The following is a 20,000-nucleotide window of genomic DNA, read 5'->3' as shown; positions in this document are numbered from 1 at the left end:
CAGGAGGACATCTCCTCCAGCTGGCTTATCGACACACGACTGTGTCCTGTTTGCCAAGGGAAGTTATCCCTCTCACCAACATCTGCAGCACGAACGGATCCGGATTTCAGGGTTATTTCCCTTCGTCGGCGTTCGATAGCTGCCGACCTTGGTGAGAGAGACAAAAACCTGGCAATCTTATATCTTCTTTTCCAGTGAAATTCTTCACTGATATCGAAAAGGTGAAAACAAGCAATGTTAATTCTCTAAATGAAGTATTAACAGTAACTGCACGATAAAGTGTAGTATATTGCCACTTAAGTGTGGCTGACCCCTAGGGGTGGATGTTACTGTTGCTTTTGGTTGGGTAGTTCTCGAGCTTTAGTGATGCACACATACAGATAAATATTCTCAGTTTTATATATATATATATATATTAAGAAAGCAAATAAGAATAGCAAGAGTGTCATAAACAAAAAGATTCAACAGGTTTGAAATTAGTAAAAATTATCCACTATTATATATATAAATAATGAAAAAAACAAAAGAAGTAGAGAAACAGCCATAACTCATAAGGAAATACGACTTGGTAGCATGTACCATGCTTTCCCCTAATTATTTTAGGTGTCTATGTGGTCATAAGCAGGCATAAACACAATCTCATCCTTCCTGCTGTTGAGTCAGCAGAACATTGGGGATATAATGACTGTAGAAGAGAATGCCAAATCAACTGTGCTGGTGCAGCACTTAGCTGGCATTCATTTTAGCGAAGTAGACTGGAGCAACTGAAAAGGAGTGTCTTGCTTAACCTTTTAGCATTTAAACTGGCTATATTCAGCCCAAATATTCTCCCAGTTTTATGTTTAAACTGGCCATATCCAGCCAAATAATTCTACATATATTATATTCAAACTAGTCAGATCTGGCCTCTCACAACTACCCTACAATGTCGTTCTAAAAATAAAGAATCACATCATAAAAATTTGAAGTGACAAGATAATGCTTGATTAATTCAAAACAATAGGAATTAATAAGTATTACTTCTGACAGAATAATTTGAATACTAATGAGCTAAGGAATTCCAGTCTAGGAATTGAACCTGACACCCTAACCACTAGGTTATATGCCTACATAAACAAATACTAAAACAGTAAAAAAGCAAAAAAGAGAAAATTACAAATCCATCTTACTTCTTATTTTTCTTCCAGCAGTAAAATACCAAACAAAGCAACAATAAGCCAACTGACAGAGCACACATGCTACCTATTTCAATCTGAAGAAGAAAGAGATGCAAAGAAATATTGAGTGAATAAATGATAAAATATTATAACTGAAAGGAAGCATATTTGATAAGGTTTTTTTTATGTTTAAGATATTTTTAAAAGAGGAAAAATAAATCAAATAAACTGATTTATATAATTTCTTCAACAAGTCAATGGATTCCTTATTTTCAATCAAAGATTTCTATTGCAAATTTAATTCAAAAATAATTACTGAACAGATCAATTATTGCATATTTATTTATAAATCAATTACATTACAAATAATATTTTATAAAATTTTTATTTAAATTCTTTCTTTAAAAGAAAAGAAAAAAAATCAATGCCATCACAAAAAAAGCTGAAAGGTTTCAACAGAATCTTTATTCTTTTAAATTGATTTTTTTTCTTCTTTTTTTTTTTCCAAATTTCAACAAAATATGATCAACTAAACAGTTTTGTTGTAACCATGACAACAAAGACAATAAAGATAAAACCAAGGTGAAAGCAATTGTTGAACAAAACTCACATCAAAGTGAAACACAAATGTCTCAGGGACTTGGTGTCAGTATTGTAACGGTCTCGTGCAAGTCTGGAAACCCAGATTCCTCCAATGACAGTTTGGCATGTCCTGAGGAAATGCTTGCTAATGAAACCCTACAATCTTCAGCTCATTCATGCCATAACGACAAATGACAAGCGAAAGTGTTGATATGCAAGAGAAACTTGAACAAGCCAAGTTCAAGGGACGTCTTGTTTTCAGTGATGGGGCCATATTTCATACGAAACATGAAGTCAATAAGCATAATGTTCGCATTTGGGGCAAAGAAAATCCCCATACCTCAGTTGAGCATAAGACGGACTCACCAAAATGAATGTGTTCTGCATCATCTCCAAGAAAAGCCTGTTTTTCTTTGAGGAAAATGTGACCGGCGATGTTTATCTGCAAATGTTTCAGAACTGGCTAATGGATGAGCTCATTGCAAATGAACATGAAAACTTCATTCTTCAACAGGACAGGGCTCCACCTCACTAGAAGCACACTGTGTGGACTTGTCCCAAAGACAATCTGCGAGGGAGATAGATCAGGCATGCTGGTGATGAAGAGAATGTGCTGTTGAAATGACCACCGTGTTCACCTGACCTGACACCTTGCGATTTTTTCTCTGAGGCTATGTGAAGGGCCTGGTCTATATCCCCACTCTTCCAGCAAACCTAGAGAAACTTGAGCAGAGAATCACTACTGCACTGGAGACTGCTACCCAAGACATGCTGCAGCGTGTTTGGGAGGAGCTGGACTACCGACTTGACGTATGCCGTATCTCAGGCGGTGTGCATATCGAACATTTGTGAAAACGTTCATGGAATCCACATACCTTTGAATTTCTCATTCAAATATGGAGGAATAAATCTTATGTTGCTCAACATTAAGCCTGTTTAGTTTCATTTGCTTTGACTATGTAGTTTCTGTGATATTTACACCTCAAATGATATCAAATTTTTTGAAACATCCTGTATATATATATATATATGTATATATATATATATATATATATATATATATATATATATATATATATATATATACACACACACTAAATGTGTGTTTCATTGTCTCAGGCAAAAGTTGTGAGCCTCAATGTCATACAAGAGGTGTCTTCTTTTCAGTCTTCCACTTCAAAAGGGGAAGGATTGGTAATGGGAATGACAGCTGCCTATAAAAATCTGTCTGATCCATGTGGTTGTTTCATCATCGTTAAACATCCATTGTCCATGGTGGCATGTAGTGGACATGATTCTCTCTCTCTCTCTCTCTCTCTCTCTCTCTCTCTCTCTCTCTCTATATATATATATATATATATATATATATATATATATATATATATATATATATATATAGGCATAGGAGTGGCTGTGTGGTAAGTAGCTTGCTTACCAACCACATGGTTCCGGGTTCAGTCCCACTGCGTGGCACCTTGGGCAAGTGTCTTCTACTATAGTCTCGGGCCGACCAAAGCCTTGTGAGTGGATTTGGTAGACGGAAACTGAAAGAAGCCTGTCGTATATATGTATATATATATATGTGTGTGTATATGTTTGCGTGTCTGTGTTTGTCCCCCCAACATCGCCTGACAACCGATGCTGGTGTGTTTACGTCCCCGTAACTTAGCGGTTCGGCATAAGAGACCGATAGAATAAGTACTAGGCTTACAAAGAATAAGTCCTGGGGTCGATTTGCTCGACTAAAGGTGGTGCTCCAGCATGGCCATAGTCAAATGACTGAAACAAGTAAAAGAGTAAAAGAGATATATATATTTACTACACTACATGCATGATAATATTTCCAACCAAGACATTTCAACTGTTGTATCTATTCATATGTTTCAATTCCGTGTATGTATACATATTTACTCAATTACTGACATTTATAAGTGCTTTCTCCCATTGTTTTAATACACCACTTTCTCTCATTAATAAAACTGCCAGCAGTTTTGATGATATGGGTATACTAGTAATATAATAAATTCTTACAGCAAAGGGAATTGAAGAACATTTCTTTTTCTTGGTGGTAGGCTTCTCATCATTGATTATCATGCAATGCCTGCAAAAAGAAATTTAAAGTTTATATTATGTTTTAAAAAATTAAAGAATCTCAAATAGATTTCATTTTACAAATTATATTTTCTTAGACTTTTACAATGTCTTTTGCATGTAAAGAACAAAGCAGAGAGAAATGCCAACTAGAACATTTTCAAGCATTCGTCTAATCAATCACAATTGCAGTTTTACTGGAAAATCTGAAGCTGTTTCTATTTAGCCACCAGACCTAGGTATGTATTAAGTCACCCAAATGTCCATACCTTCAGTTTTAACTAAGACACAGATATCATTGATCTCGTGTGTGTGTGTGTGTGTGTGTCTGTCTGTCTTTTATATATTTCAGTCACTTGACTGCAGCCATACTGGGGCATCACTGTGAAGAATCTAGTCAAACAAATTAACCCCAGTGCATTTTTATTTTAAAACGCTTGTTACTTATTCTATTGATCTCTTTGCCAAACTGTTTAGTTGTGGGGACATAAACAAAGCAGCACTGGTTGTCAAGTGGTGGTTGGATACAAACACAGAGACACTGGTACATAGACAGACAGACAGATATACATGACAAAGTCTTTGGTTTCCCTGGAGCTATAGTAGAAACCATTTGCTGAAAGTACCACACAATGAGACTGAACCCAGAAACATGTGCTTGAGAAAAAAAACTTCTTATCACATAGCCACACCTGCATCTATGACATTTCTACATTAGCATAAAGTTTTAGAGTTGGTGTGAAGAGAAAACACAAACTTCTGATATTTATACCATTTGCAACAGCATTAGTAAAGTAACCAAATTAAGGATTAAAAATAAAACAATCACCTCATTGAAATCTCAAAGCTATGAAGTAATGCATAATTAATTCAAAACAATGTGAATGAATAAGCATTGCATTTGACAGAGTAATCCGAATGCTAAAGGGTTAAAGAAGTTTTGTAGCTTCCAGAAGCTCTGAAATATCATCCAACAGGCACTTATTTTAAGAAAAAAAAACATGATGCATTTATTTCTTTTAAATAAAGGGAGCCTATATCTAAGAAAGAAATTATGTATGACCTGTTGCCTGATAATATATACATTTATGTTTATCTATAATAATATTTGGTTATAATACTTACTTTTTGGGATAATAATGAATTGTTTGTTCACCAGCTATACATTCGCTAACAATAACATCGTAATCTTCTTCTCTGCAAACAGGACAGGCATGTTGGCTACGCCACAGAAAGTGGAAAGTACAACCATCACATGTGCCATCTGGACATTTAGGTGGTAAGTCAATAGTCCCACGTTTGTCTTCTTTCACATCACATCGAAGTGTAATGATTGTCTCTCGGCCATCCTGACAAGCAGCTGTTGGACTGGATGACACACACACAAAAAAAGAAAAAAGAAGTAAAGGTTTTTATCTCTGAAAATTTTGAAGAAATTATAACAAAAATATACTTAGAGAAATTTAAGAAGGCTTTATTGTCAACATAATCGTTATGACATAGGTATACACATCTGGTGTAAAATGGTATTACACAAATAAATGGTTGTGGTTATCTAAAAATATCTTGTTTCAGAAATATATGTTAACACAGAACACACTCCATACTACCCGAATGTAGGTACGATGCTCAGTATTCACTGTGCAACTACTGACTGTTAAACCAACACATGTCGAACTAACACAGTAAATCAACACAGTCAAACTAACACCATCAACTATCCCCTTGACAGTTCACTCACTTTTTATTTATTCTTCACCTTCAATCACATGGGGATGTCCAAGATTCTCTAATAACAGCAAAACACAAAATTTTCTTATTTATTAGTATGGAAAGCAATGATTTGTGTAACAGTGTAATGAATTGGGATATTAATGAGAATTAAAAGCTCAAATGGTTTGTCACTATAAGTTGTAAATTATGCCAATTCTTAAAAGCCACAATAAAAATGCTTTGTGTTAGAATAGAAAGATTTCTGTCATGGTCAGTACCAATGTTCCCTCTAAATTTTTGCAGTGGAAGGGTTCAAAAATTTACTTATGTTGCAAACCTTGTTTTTTATTCTAAAGTATGACGCATGCGTACGAACAACCATGCTACATGGCAGTGAAACATGGGCTGTAACTGCTGAGGACATACGTAAGCTCGCAAGGAATGAAGCCAGTATGCTCCGTTGGATGTGTAATGTCAATGTGAATACCCGTCAGAGTGTAAGTATCTTGAGAGAAAAGCTGAACATTAGAAGCATCAGTTGTGGCGTGCAAGAGAGACGATTGCGCTGGTATGGACATGTGGTGAGAATGGAGGAGGATAGCTGCGTGAAAAAGTGCCACACCCTAACAGTTGAGGGAACCCGTGGAAGAGGTAGGCCCAGGAAGACCTGGGCTGAGGTGGTGAGGCAAGACCTTCGTACATTGGGCCTCACCGAGGCGATGACTACGGACCGAGACCTTTGGAAATGTGCTGTGCGTGAGAAGACCCGGCAAGCCAAGTAAGATCGTTGCCAGTGCCCCTGGACTGGCTTGTGCGGGTGGCACATAAAAGACACCATTTCGAGCGTGGCCGTTTTCGTGCGGGTGACACGTAAAAGCACCCACTACACTCTCTGAGTGGTTGGCGTTAGGAAGGGCATCCAGCTGTAGAAACTCTGCCAAATCAGACTGGAGCCTGGTGTTGCCATCCGGTTTCACCAGTCCTCAGTCAAATCGTCCAACCCATGCTAGCATGGAAAGCGGACGTTAAACGATGATGATGATGATGTGTTCATCCATGCAAATGACCATCACTCTAATTTCTCCATTTAAAAATAAATAAGATTTCATCTTGAAAATCTTGAATGTGAACATTTTAGTATATCTTAATTGCAAATAAATCATGTACATACATGCACAAGCACACTTCTTAGTCAGAACCCACAGCAAATTTCAAACTCACCATTGCAAGCTAAATGAAAAAGCGATAAGATTTTCAATAATGCTAATGCCTACACGGTCAACCAAAATGAAAACAGCACAGCACTAGTGAGACAATACAAGACATCAGCTTCTCAGGCCATTATCTGGGTACCCTATCAACACGGTTATCTACAGCTCTCTCCCACTCTCTCTCTCTCAAATATATATATCTGAGTGTGTGTGTATATATATATTTTTCAAATAAATTACGTAACAACCTTCTCCAACTACAGTTCTCATATTCGGTTAAAATGTCTTACGTTTAAGCTGGTTCCCATGCATTTCCCTGAAGAGAAGATTACATTCTTATCAACATCACCTATTCCTATGGCAGGTATAATTTTTAATCTTTGAAACATATGTTGGAAATAAAAGTATTCAGTTAACATATGCGTTTTACTCCATTTACTAAATTTATATATATATATATATATATATATATATATATATATATATATATATATATATAGTAGAAACAATTGATACAGAAGATAGAATATACTAGAAGCTTTATTTGCCCCAGTGATCATTTTGACACATCCTGCACTGCTCCCTCATAGGTGGGAAACTATAGAATGGATTCCAATGTTCCCCACAGTGCAGAAGCATTGGATGATATAACTTGGTTTCTTGTTACATGATTGATGTTGCATTCTTAAGATTAACTAGAGCATGTTGGTAGTAGTTATGTCTAAAATACATTGAGGAGGAATGATATAACCAGGTTATATCACCTGAAGAGATGCTTCTGCAGTGTGGGGAACATTGGAATTCATTGTATAGTTTCCCACCCATGATGGAGTGGCGCAGGGTGTGTCAAAACGACCTTTGTCATAAATAAAGCTTCCAGTATATTCTATTTTTCATCTCAATTGTTTCTACTATACACAACATGTACTGTGGCATTTCTAATGTAAATCCAGCAATGACTGTACAATTACTGTGGATGATGCCAGGTAGCCATAAACAGTGAACATGCTTTGCAAGATTCTTGATGTGAATTTGTATGTTGAGATAAATCTTGTTGTATATTGAACCAGTGCATATGTTTATTTTAATTTCTATTTTATTTATATAAAGTCCTGGGATGGTAGAAAGATGGGGTATTTTCAATGCAGTATTCAAACCAAGTTTTAGGCTAGGTGCATTCTTAGATTGTGCATTCTTAAATAAAATCAAAATTCTTCAAGTGTAGAAAATCCAAATGTCACAATGGTAAAATCATTGTGTGGGTTTAGCAAAGAGTAAAATATATAATCCATATAAGGCAAAGAAAGAGTTTATCACATCTTTAATGACCAGTTACAATTGTTTCTGCACCAACTCTGTTATCAACACCAGTTCACACAAAGTTCCATGTGAAGAGTTATGTAATAAACCCATGTGTAAGAAATATCGTTCATTATTTAACCTTTAGGTTAAATACCTAATTCCTCACATCAAACTTTAAGAAGGAAAAATGAAGAACGGATAGCGCAGTCTCTAAACCAGAAACATAACAATATTTATTCTTGTAGTATATTCATACAGCATGGTTATTCGGCTGTTGGTCGTTCCATCACTTGTCCGCTGATCCCGTCATGAGTTAGTTGGGTCTCGAAAAGAGCGATACAAAACACGTCCTTCGCCCACGAAGTTGTCAACGCAAGAGAAAGAAAAAAACGCGGGAAAACGTTGAGAGAGTCGAACTATGCATGTGCATGGGACTCTTCCTGTGTTCCTTCCGGAACTAGTCCCTGCGCATGCGTGGATGAAAACGCAGTAATGGCGACTGTATTTTGGCGCCAAATTACGTCACTACACATGCTAGCATGGAAAGCGGACGTTAAACGATGATGATGATGCAGTTTTAAACATTAGAGTGGCTCTTCTTCAGAACTGCTTGAATTGTATGTGTGTGTGCTTGCTTAGATCCATTCATTAAGTTAACACTAAGCTATTACCCTGTCAAATTTCTCAATGAGCTAAGCCTCAGTTTCAAGTAAATGTGTGTGGAGAGAGAGAGGACAGATGTATATATGGACATGCCTTGTGTCTTGTGAGAGACAAGGAAAGTTATATATCGTAAAGATGATCATACAATAAAACCAGTTCCAACCTTGCAGTGCTTCTCACCTGCAGGTGCAACTTACTAACCACAACTGACCTCAAAAGACTTTCTGGAGAAATTTTACTTTGTAAATACTGTAAATACTTGTTACAAGTACTGTAAATACTTGTTAGAAACTCCAAAATTGTAATTTGAGAGACTGGAGTAGTCTGCTTTGCCAGGAAAGAATGATGAGTTGCTGAACATGAATACAGATTACATAGAAGACAAGATAACAGAAGGTGCAACAGAGCAACCAATCATATCAAGCAGGTGACTAAAAATGCAGTACTTAAATTTGATCAATGCAAAACAGCTGAACCAGATAAAAAGTTCTAAAAATATGTGTATTAGAAACAAAAACCTCTTTCCAGTTAGCCCTCCTTGCACTTCCCATACAGATCAGGTTATTGGAAATTTCAGAGTGTGCAGAATTTATTACTGATTGCTGTGCTGGCAAATCTAAATAATAATTCTTCACTGTTACTGATATCACATTCTATAACATCTTTTGAATTTACTCTAGCAATGCTGCGAATCACTCCAGCTATATGTACAATTATGCTTTGCCTGGTCTTGATGATGTTACTTATCTGCTCTTCAAATATAATAGGCTCTTCCTATTGCATGAACTTTTGTTTCTCTTCCAATTCCGTTTTATTAACTGTGTTACTCCCAGAACAGTAGAAAACTGCCACTGTTATTCTTATGTTCAGAAAGTGAAACTGCATATCACCTACTAATTACCAATCCATTCAGTCTCACTAGCTGTATCACCAAATATCTTCTACAAGTGTTTAATATCTCAAGCAAGCAAGGGAAATAATTGCAATAACGTTGCTTTACTGAAAATTCCAGTGTACTCCTGGGTAAACTATATTTTAATTTATTAGCAAGATCATTTTATACAGAAATAAGAAAAAGAAAAGTAATAGTGATTATGAATACAAACAGTACAATCAAGAGAAAATAACACAGGTATATACACATTAGGTGAATATTACAATATACAACAGACACGTGTGTGTATGTGTACAGGATGCGATGGGTAAATTGGTGCCATTTTATATTTTTAATGTCGTACATGCGCATTGTTTGTTTTTGATTTTGTCAACTACACAGTATAGTAGGGTCAGTTGGGCACTGTCTGAGAAAAACAGCACCATGACGCAATTCACTCTACCAGAAATTTGTAAACAACATACTGTACTGCTTGGCATTTGCACCAGAAGATCCAATATGAACATTTCAGAGTGTTGGATGTCAATCTGAGTCCACAAAACATGTACTGAGAGTGATAAAAATCAAACATCCAGTCAACATCATGCTTTTTGAAGTGATTACTAGTGATGGCAATGTTATGCCTCCATTCATCTTCCCACATGGCCTCAAACTCAACACGGAGGCTTATATCAAGTGCCTGGAGGAGGTAGTGCTGCCCTGGGTCAAGAGAGTGGCTGTTGGAAGACTCTATGTCTGGTAACAGGACTCTGCACCATGCCACACACAGGAGAACCCAGTCATGGCTGTCAGACAATTTCTGCGACCACATCACCCCTACCATCTGGCCACCTAACTCCCCAGACAGCAACTTCCTTGATTATTGTGTGGAGCATAATTGAGTGAGAGACCAACAAAATTCCTTGCAACACCAAAGATGAGCTGAAGGCAAGGATTACGGCAGCATTCACCAACTTAAACAAAGAGGCCATCCAGAAGAGTTGTAGGAGATTCCAAAGTTGGCTGGAAGCCATGGTTGAAGCCAATGGCAATTTTATTGAATAAATTTACTCTTTAGTATTTCAAGATATTTTTATGTAATCTTGGTAAATATATGTTGAAATGAAATGTCAGTGTTATTTTCATTTTTGCATAATTTAGACAATTGATTCAGTGCACCCCGTATATATATATATATATATATATATATATATATATATTGTCAGTAAATCATAAATTCAAAAGGGAAGCACACTCTAAGTTATAGAGCAGTAGAGTATTTAGATAAAGATAGTTATGGCCAGTTTATGAAGTCACTCAGGGTTACACATCCATGAATTGCTTAGCTTTACAGCATCTCATCAGACCCTAATGGCCAGTGGCCTATAACCTATAACCTCCACTGGCCATTAGGGTCTGATGAGACGCTGTAAAACTAAATGTTTTATGGACACAAAACCCTGGGTAAACCCATAAACAGGCCATAACTATCTATCTATATATATATATATATATATATATATATATATATATATACAAGTTCATATACATATATACAGATAAATATATGCACACCTATACAATACTATGCATTTATATACCCATATAGATTGAACATAGCACAAACTGCACTGGCACATGGGAATAACTGCCCACTTCATGTGTGCATACACAGACGCACACAGAAACACAAACCCTCTCACATTAAATAAAGATATAAACATTCCTCCAACTTACCATCCCTTCATACATGTCTCCCTATCATAAAACATTGCACAAATACATTACACATAGGTGCTGTTTTTCTACAACACATATAACCTACACACCCATGTACAAACACACACATCCATACACACACTGGTACTGTGAGTGCCCTGCTACATCTCTCACCTTTCATCTCTTACTTTTTCTCTTCCACTTCACTCTTCTCTCCTTGCCCTTCTTTCTCTCTCTCTCATTCCATCTCTCTTTCTCCTTTTAACCTCATTGTGACCCATATAAATACCGTTACTTTTGGTCATTCTGTTTCATTTCAGAGCTTTCATTCAGACCTGCCATGTAAACTGACATTTTATTTTATATTGTACAATTTTCTGTTTCTCTTGCTGTTCAATTCTTTATCCCATTCTATTTTCTTCTCTTTCACAAAATTTATCACTCAAAACATCAGATTCTCTTGTGTTTGTCTGTTGGCACATTGAGCTTCACTGTTCACATCTTTGTTTCTTGTTCTTTTCACTCTATATTTCTACCCTTTTTAGACACGTGAGCTTACTTGTCTAGCACTACACAGAATTTCTTGTTTGGTTGCTTTCACATTGCCTCAAATTTTACTCATGTTATTTGTCTGACTTTTATCTCTCTCCCTCTCTCTCATTTTCTCTTTCTCTGTATGAATATATGTATGTACGTGTGCATGTATGTGTGTGTGAGTGAAAGGTATGTGGCTTAGTGGTTATGACGTTGCACTCATAGTCACAAGATCATGGTTTTGATTCTCAGATCAGTGGTGCATAGTGTTTTTGAGCAAAGCACTTCATTTCATGTTGCTCCAGTCCACTCAGCTGTAAATAGGTAACCTGGGAATGGAGTAGCATTCCATTCATGAAAAATGTTGGCACACCCACATAGATAGTAGGGTGGCATCATTCAGAAGCTTCATAAATGCAAAGAAGCACATTGTGACCAGCAAGTATAACATTCAATAGACTGGTTGATACAGTGGTATACATATGTATGTATGTATGTATGTGTGTGTATGTATGTATGTATGCATATGTTTATATGGGTGAGGTGTGGGTGTTTGTATCCCCTTGTCTTGACATTTGTAAAAGTGACTATTCAAGCAAAAAATGGTGTCATTGTCATTTGTCTGCAATTTTCCATGATACATACCCTACCTTTGATTTGTTCACATTCAAAGAACAATGGAAAATATTGCTTTGCTCAGAAGTAAGAAAGAGTTGGCAAGAGGATGTTTAAAAGGTGGTGAGCTGGCAGAATCGTTAGCACGCCAGGTGAAGTGCTTAGCGGTATTTCGTCTGCCGTTACGTTCTGAGTTCAAATTCCGCCGGGGTCGACTTTGCCTTTCATCCTTTCGGGGTCAACTTTGCCTTTCATCCTTTCGGGGTCGATAAATTAAATACCAGTTACACACTGGGGTTGATTTAATCGACTTAATCACTTTGTCTGTCCTTGTTTGTCCCCTCTATGTTTAGCCCCTTGTGGGCAATAAAGAAATAAGAGGATGATTATCTGGCAAAGAACAATTGCCTCAAAGAGTTTTGCATGACTGATGCAAGCATGGAAAAGTGGACACTAAAAATGCAGTTATTGATGATGATGATATATAAATATTATGTTTAACTGAATTTTCAAAATGTATTAAAACAAAAATAATTTCATAAAAATCAAAAGAACTCACCTCTCTGCTTTGTAATGAAAATGAATGTCTTCATCTGAAACAACAATTGAAAATATATATTGTTAATTTAAGATGAATACATATAGCATTATAATTATAAAAGATCAGCTTGGCAGAATTTGACATCAGAATGTTGAGATGCACAACTAAATACCACAGAGTATTTTATCCAATACTTGCCAATTCTGCTAACCCAGCCCTCTAACAGCAGGAATATAAAAATATGCATAAGCTTTATTTACATTTGATGGATATTTGTCCTCATCCTGTTTGTTGTTAACGTTTTGGCTGATATACTCTCCAGCCTTCTTCAGGTGTCCTGGGGAAATTTCAAACCTAGATTCTCATTCCTAAGGTATTTTTCAATGTTGTTGTTGTTGTTGTTATTATTATTATTATTATTATTCAGGTCACTGCCCGAAATCGAACTCGGAATCTTGGGGTTAGTAACCCGTGCTCTCAAGAGTGGGCATATGGCATAGTGGTTAACAGCCAGGTTCAAAATTTACTGTCTGCGTAAGTTCAAATCTTACTACACCCACATGTGCTGGGACACTGGACCAAGGTACATAACTCTGCTTGCTCCTAAAGAGCAGCATTACAAAGGGTAAGTAACTCCAATAAAAATTTGTTATTTACACAAAATAAAATTGAATATAAAGCAACATAAAAAAAGATATTTTCATTTTCCCATGATTGCATCTATTAAAAAATTTGGTGAGATTTTGATATTTGAATTGATCTATTGGGTATAGAGCGTGAACTTTCTTCCAATCACGAAACAATAAACAGGAGTGAGTACTGATATTGATTTGAGAAAAGCCTCTCATATTGTCCATCATGATCATTTCAACAAACAAAAATGAAAGACAGATGATAGCTAGCACATATAGCATAGTTATAATGTGAGGAAGGAATGTACTTGGAAATAGTATCAGAAGAATATGACATAATTCATTATATCATAGTTGAATACTGAACTGTCTATTCTGACATAGTTTGCTAGGGAAAAGTTAAGCTTACAAATCTTGTTCTTGTTTTGAAGTTGAAATGTACTGACAATATCAACTCAGCATCAACAAAAATAGACCAAAGTATAGGAATCCAAATGATCAACTTAAAAAATCTTGAAGACTGCAGGATGGCTGCAACTAAAATTTATAAAAGAGGAGTGAAAGGAAGAAAACTTACCACCAGGTTCGAAGCCAGCATCTTCGAAATATTTTGTCATATTGCTTCCTGAAGTGATTTTCACTAGATGTTCACCCAAACTGAGTTAAAGAAAGAAAAAACATGCTAATAAAGTTAATGAACTGGCTAAAAGAAAAAAAATCAAGTAAATTAAATAATGACTGGATTATAATTATTATTATAATTACTATTATTATTATCATGCAAATTCTGCCAAAGTTGACTTTGCCTTTCATCCTTTCAGGGTCAATAAATTAAGTACCAGTCAATGAGATCAACTATTCTCCTACCCTCAAATTCCAAGCCTTATGCCAATAGTAGAAAGGATTATTATTATTATTGCTGTAGGCATGCCAGACAAAATGCTTAGCAGCATTTCTTCCAGTGCTTTACTTTCTGAGTTCAAATGCTGCCAGGATCAACTTTGCCTTTCATCTTTTTGGAGAGAGTCAAATTAATACCAGTTGAGTACTGGGAACAATAAAATCAGTTTACCCACCTCTCCTAAAATTGCTGACCTAGTGCCAAAATTTGAAATTATTATTATTATTATTATTATTATTACTACTACTACTACTACTACTACTACTACTGCTGCTACTACTACTACTACTACTACTACTACTACTACTACTACTACTACTACTACTGCTGCTGCTGAGTTGGCAAATCGTTAGTATGCTGAACAAAATGCTTAGTGACATTTACATTCTGATCTCAAATTTCAGAGTCAATAAGTACCAGTCAAGTACTAGGGTTGATATAATTGACAAGCCTTGTGTCTATAGTAGAAAGACTTGTTATTACCATTATTTATACCAAAGGCATAGGCACTATTTATGGAATTAAGCTAAGTATAATACAGATACTTATTTTATCAGAGAGGATGGAAGGGAAAGTTAATCGCAACACAATGTTAGATCCATGTAACCCAGTGCTGGATCAACTATTAAGCAAAATAATCACATGCTTAGGGCATCAAGGGAAGGAGGGGGGCACCACAGAATGGTAAATGGTTTATGGCACAAAAGAATTCACTTAAAACTTGTTAAAATAATATTTGGGATGCCTTTATCTCTACTAAGTATAGATGCAGATGTGTTACCTAATATTAATTTTGAGGATCTGATCAAAGACTTAAAAAAGTAGGAGGAAACTTTTCAAATATAAAAAAAAAATGGAAGTATACAAAAATAAACATTATTTTCCCTCATAATGTTTTGTTTCATTTTGAAAAAATAAAAATTTATTTTATGGTTTGTTATTGTTTATATTTTGAATTACATAATCCTTTATGAGGGTACCAAAATCTTTTAAGTGCTTAGAGCCTTGATGGGTCTTAATCCAGCCCTGATGTAACCACCCATCAGTGATAAAAATGGGTTTTTGGGACAAGGGGCAAACTAAAATCTACAAGGTTGAGGTTGTAGGGCCAACACTACAAGCCACCTGTATAACTATCTCCAACATGAACAGATAAGTAATGGAACGCCATCCTTTTGTGTACCCCAGCTCCATTTCCATCACTGGTGGTAATTATATACTTCTTTGTGGTGGCACTCTGTCGATTACAATGATGAGAGTTCCAGTTGATCTGATCAACAGAACAGCCAGCTCATGAAATTAACGTGCAAGTGGCTGAGCACTCCACAGACACACATACCTTCAACATAGTCCTCAGGGAGATTCAGCATGACACAGAATGTGATAAGGCTGGCCACATGAATTACAAGTACGATTGATTTTTGCCAGCTGAGTGGACTGGAGCAATGTGAAATAAAATGTCTCACTCAAGGACACAATGTGCCACTGAGAATTGAACTCATTACTTTACATTTGTGAACCATTTACCTTAACCACTAAGCCACGTTCCTTCACTAACTATATACTACACAGCATTTAATTCAATATTATCTCTCATTTATGACATCCACCTTACTACCCCCCATTTTTTTTTTCTTTTTTGTAATACAATTACTTGAAAAAAGAGATAAGAGCAGAACATTACTCATACAAACATACCTTACAGGTTGTGTAGAGACAAGTGATTTGTGATCCCTACTTGGTACCAAAGTAGAACGGCATACTGATGCAGACAGAGTTCGTGGACCTCCCAGTGGCTAGCAGACAAAGTGTCAGAAAATGATGAAATAACTTCAAACTTAATGAAGTACAATAATAATGAGAAACTTGCACAAAAAAATATTTTAAATCTTATAAATATCATATCGAAACACTATCTCAAAGTAAAAACAAAATAATGATAATAATAATAAAACATCAAAAATTATTTTCGATTTCAAGAAACAAATAGAATAATTAAAAAACTTTTTTTAAGAATTTAAATAAGCAAAGTAATGTTATTTTCTAAAATTTAAAAACAGATTCTTAACTGGGATTTTTATTTACATTTGGCGGATATTTGTCATCATCTTGTTTGTTGTTAGCACAACGTTTCAGCTGACACCCTTCAGCCTTCATCAGGTGTCTTGGAGAAATTTCGAACCTGGGTTCTCATTCCTAAGGTATTTTTCGATGTTATTATTATTACTATTATTATTATTATTATTATTATTATTATTCAGGTCACAGCCTGGAATCGAACTTGGAATCTTAGGGTTAGTAGCCCACGCTCTTAACCACTACGCCATATGCCACATGCCCATGGGCATATGGCATAGTGGTTAAGAGCGCGGGCTACTAACCTCAAAATTCCGAGTTCGATTCCAGGCTGTGACCTGAATAATAATAATAATAATATCGAAAAATACCTTAGGAATGAGAACCCAGGTTTGAAATTTCCCCAAGACACCTGATGAAGGCTGGATAGTATATCAGCTGAAATGTGTTAACAACAAACAAGATGAGGACAAATATCTGTCAAATGTAAATAATGTACATAATTCCTCATCTCTTAAATATAGAACTGGGTTTTCTATGTTGCTTTTCGTCACTAACACACACATAATGCAAATATGGAAACACACACACATCTAATTTAATCTATTTAATATCTATAAAATTGAAGTTTTCTGTGTGTGTGTGTGTGTGTGTGTGTTTGTGTGTACAAAAATTTAATGTACCTCAATAGCTTCTATATATCTCATCCAATTTCTTTAAAATTTTATACACAGCTGCTTCATATCCTAGACCCAAACATAGGCTACTTAGATTTTTTTAAAAATCAATATTGAGGCCTCTAGAGCAGTGGGAAACCAACAATAGAGGATTCCTATTCATTTGCATTAATCAGCTGTTTTATAATCTGTAGGGTCTTCCATACTTTTTTAATCTTATGATATTTCAACTGTAGTCCATTGTTTCAAATATGTTTTGGCATTGTCATTCTGGCACTTGTGCCGCAGCATGTGTGAGGACTTTCGAGCGAGATTGTTGCCCGTGCCACTGGACTGGCTCTTGTGCGGGTGGCACATAAAATACACCATTTTGAGCGTGGCCGTTGCCAGTCAAATCGTCCAACCCATGCTAGCATGGAAAGCAGACGTTAAACGACGATGATGATGATGATGATTCTAGCCTCTTTTAAACAATTACATGATTCGTCCCAAAGAATCAACCTTTAAAAAAATGAGTCTGGCTTCCACTAGCGAAAGCTATACATATCTTTCAGAAAGCTCTATACCAATTTAACTTTATACAGCATTTGCTGCTAGTTTATGCACATGCTATGAGGGAAGACAGAATAAGGTGATTTTGTTGGCTTATCTCTCTGAGAAAATAGCTCTCTTTGCTGTTGATAAAAATAAACTCGCAGAGGGGAAGTTTCCACATCTTCCTTCAATTTCTTGACACCATTTATGTGGCTGTTTCTGACAAGAAATTTTGCTTTCATATAAAACAACTATATTTTGTAGTCATTATCCGTAATCTACTTCCAAAACACTTCAGTAGCTATACTTTACATCGTTTGCAAACTTATATGGTCTATGTTCATTAAAAGTGCAATAACCTCCACAGTAACCAGCCTTCAATTTGATTTTCCATTCCTAGGTTAATTGGAAACATAGATTGCCATGCTACTCATAAACCTTCTTGGTAGTTCAATTATTTGGTGAAAAAAATACCACCAAAGCAACTTAAACCATCCAAAGGATGGCTGCGTTGCTAGTATATATATATATATATATATATATATATATATATATATACATATATATTATATAATGTATCTATATATATATATATATATTATATAATATATATATATATACATATATATTATATAATGTATCTATATATATATATATATATTATATAATATATATGTATTATGTGTATATATATATATCTATATATATAAAAATGAGAATGTGTGTCTGTCTGTGTGTGTGAATCCCTAAAACTCGAGAACTACGCAACCAATTTCATTCAAATTTTACACATGCCTTACTTAGGGTTCCAGTTGTGTTTTAGTCAAAAAATTTTTTTAACTTCTTGCAGAGTTCGAGCACACGGCAACATAATATCTCCTCCACTATTTAAGTATTACGTGTCAAAAGTGAAACAAAAACACTCATGTCATATACTTTCACTTTAAAAATGAAACTATTCCACTAACTGAAACAATCACATTTCGATACTGTAATGACAGATACTTTCACAGAGAGAGAAAGAGAGAGACAGAAAGAGAGAGAGAGAGAGATGTATATGTATACATATAGATGTATATGTACACCATTTCGATACTGTAATGACAGATACTTTCAGAGAGAGAGAAAGAGAGAAAGAGAGAGAGAGAAAGAGAGAGAGAGAGATGTATATGTATACATATAGATGTATATGTACACGTATATGTATAGATATAGAGAGAGAGAAAGAGAGAGAGAGAGATGTATATGTATACATATAGATGTATATGTACACGTATATGTATAGATATATATATAGATCTATATACATACATGTATATGTATACATGTGTAGATGTATATATATATATATATATATATATATATATATATATATATATATAGATGTACATGTAATATGTACACATATATACATATATACATGCATACAGATATCTATACATATATACACCCATCACACACACATACACATACACACACATTAGTTATTTGTTTTCTTATCCAAAACTACGTCAAAAGTACTGAATGGATCTTTATGAAATTTGGAAATTATATTCTTTGCATAACGGCCATAACTCCCATGAAAATTCATATATTTTTGATGTTGATGAAATTTTAACCCGAACATAATAGATGAGCATTATTTAGAAAATGATGTCACACGTTATCGAAGCTACCATTCTTTCTGGATGTGCAAAAGGGGATGACATCTTTATTCCAAGAATTCCTCTTACTCCATCAAGAGCAGACATTCCTTTTACATTCAGAAGACTACAATTCCCCCTTCGTGTGAATTTGCCATGTCCATAAACAAATCTCAGGGTCAAACACTGTCTGTAGCTGGTCTTCTCTTGGAAGAGCCTTGCTTCTCACATGGACAACTGTATGTTGGCTGCTCAAGAGTGGGCAGCAAAAAAAACCTATTTGTATATGCTCCACAAGGGAAAACAAGGAACATTGTTTACAACGAGGTGTTATAATCACAACAGCAAGAAAGTATGTACATGATCACCTTCTTTTACGAAACTTCATTGACTTTCATATATTTATATTGATATACATATATATACGTGTGTTTGGGTGCGTGTGTGTATATACATCTCTATATATAAAGATTATGCGTAGTCTAGACAGCGTTTTTATATTTCATTATTCTCTTTAAACCGGGCAACGCCGGGT

At 35.4% G+C, this 20,000-nt stretch overlaps 1 protein-coding gene across 4 annotated transcripts in view; it reads right to left on the bottom strand.

Moving 5' to 3' along the window:
- Positions 1 to 20,000, bottom strand: part of LOC106872305 (endosome/lysosome-associated apoptosis and autophagy regulator family member 2) — a 134,333-nt gene that overhangs the window by 11,549 nt on the left and 102,784 nt on the right. For all 4 annotated transcript variants that reach the window (XM_052966396.2, XM_052966394.2, XM_089349118.1 and 1 more), the window contains 6 exons: positions 16,234 to 16,331; positions 14,212 to 14,291; positions 13,021 to 13,054; positions 4,956 to 5,198; positions 3,771 to 3,840; positions 1,170 to 1,252 (listed from right to left, as the gene is read on the bottom strand). In XM_052966396.2, coding sequence (XP_052822356.1) covers positions 1,170 to 1,252; positions 3,771 to 3,840; positions 4,956 to 5,198; positions 13,021 to 13,054; positions 14,212 to 14,291; positions 16,234 to 16,331 — 608 coding nt within the window. The remainder of the gene's footprint in view (positions 1 to 1,169; positions 1,253 to 3,770; positions 3,841 to 4,955; positions 5,199 to 13,020; positions 13,055 to 14,211; positions 14,292 to 16,233; positions 16,332 to 20,000) is intronic.

This window comes from Octopus bimaculoides, chromosome 3 (genome assembly GCF_046866305.1).
Source record: "Octopus bimaculoides isolate indiv1 chromosome 3, ASM4686630v1, whole genome shotgun sequence".
NCBI classification, from domain to species: Eukaryota; Metazoa; Mollusca; class Cephalopoda; order Octopoda; family Octopodidae; genus Octopus; species Octopus bimaculoides.
This window is presented reverse-complemented; position numbering and strand designations above follow the sequence as displayed.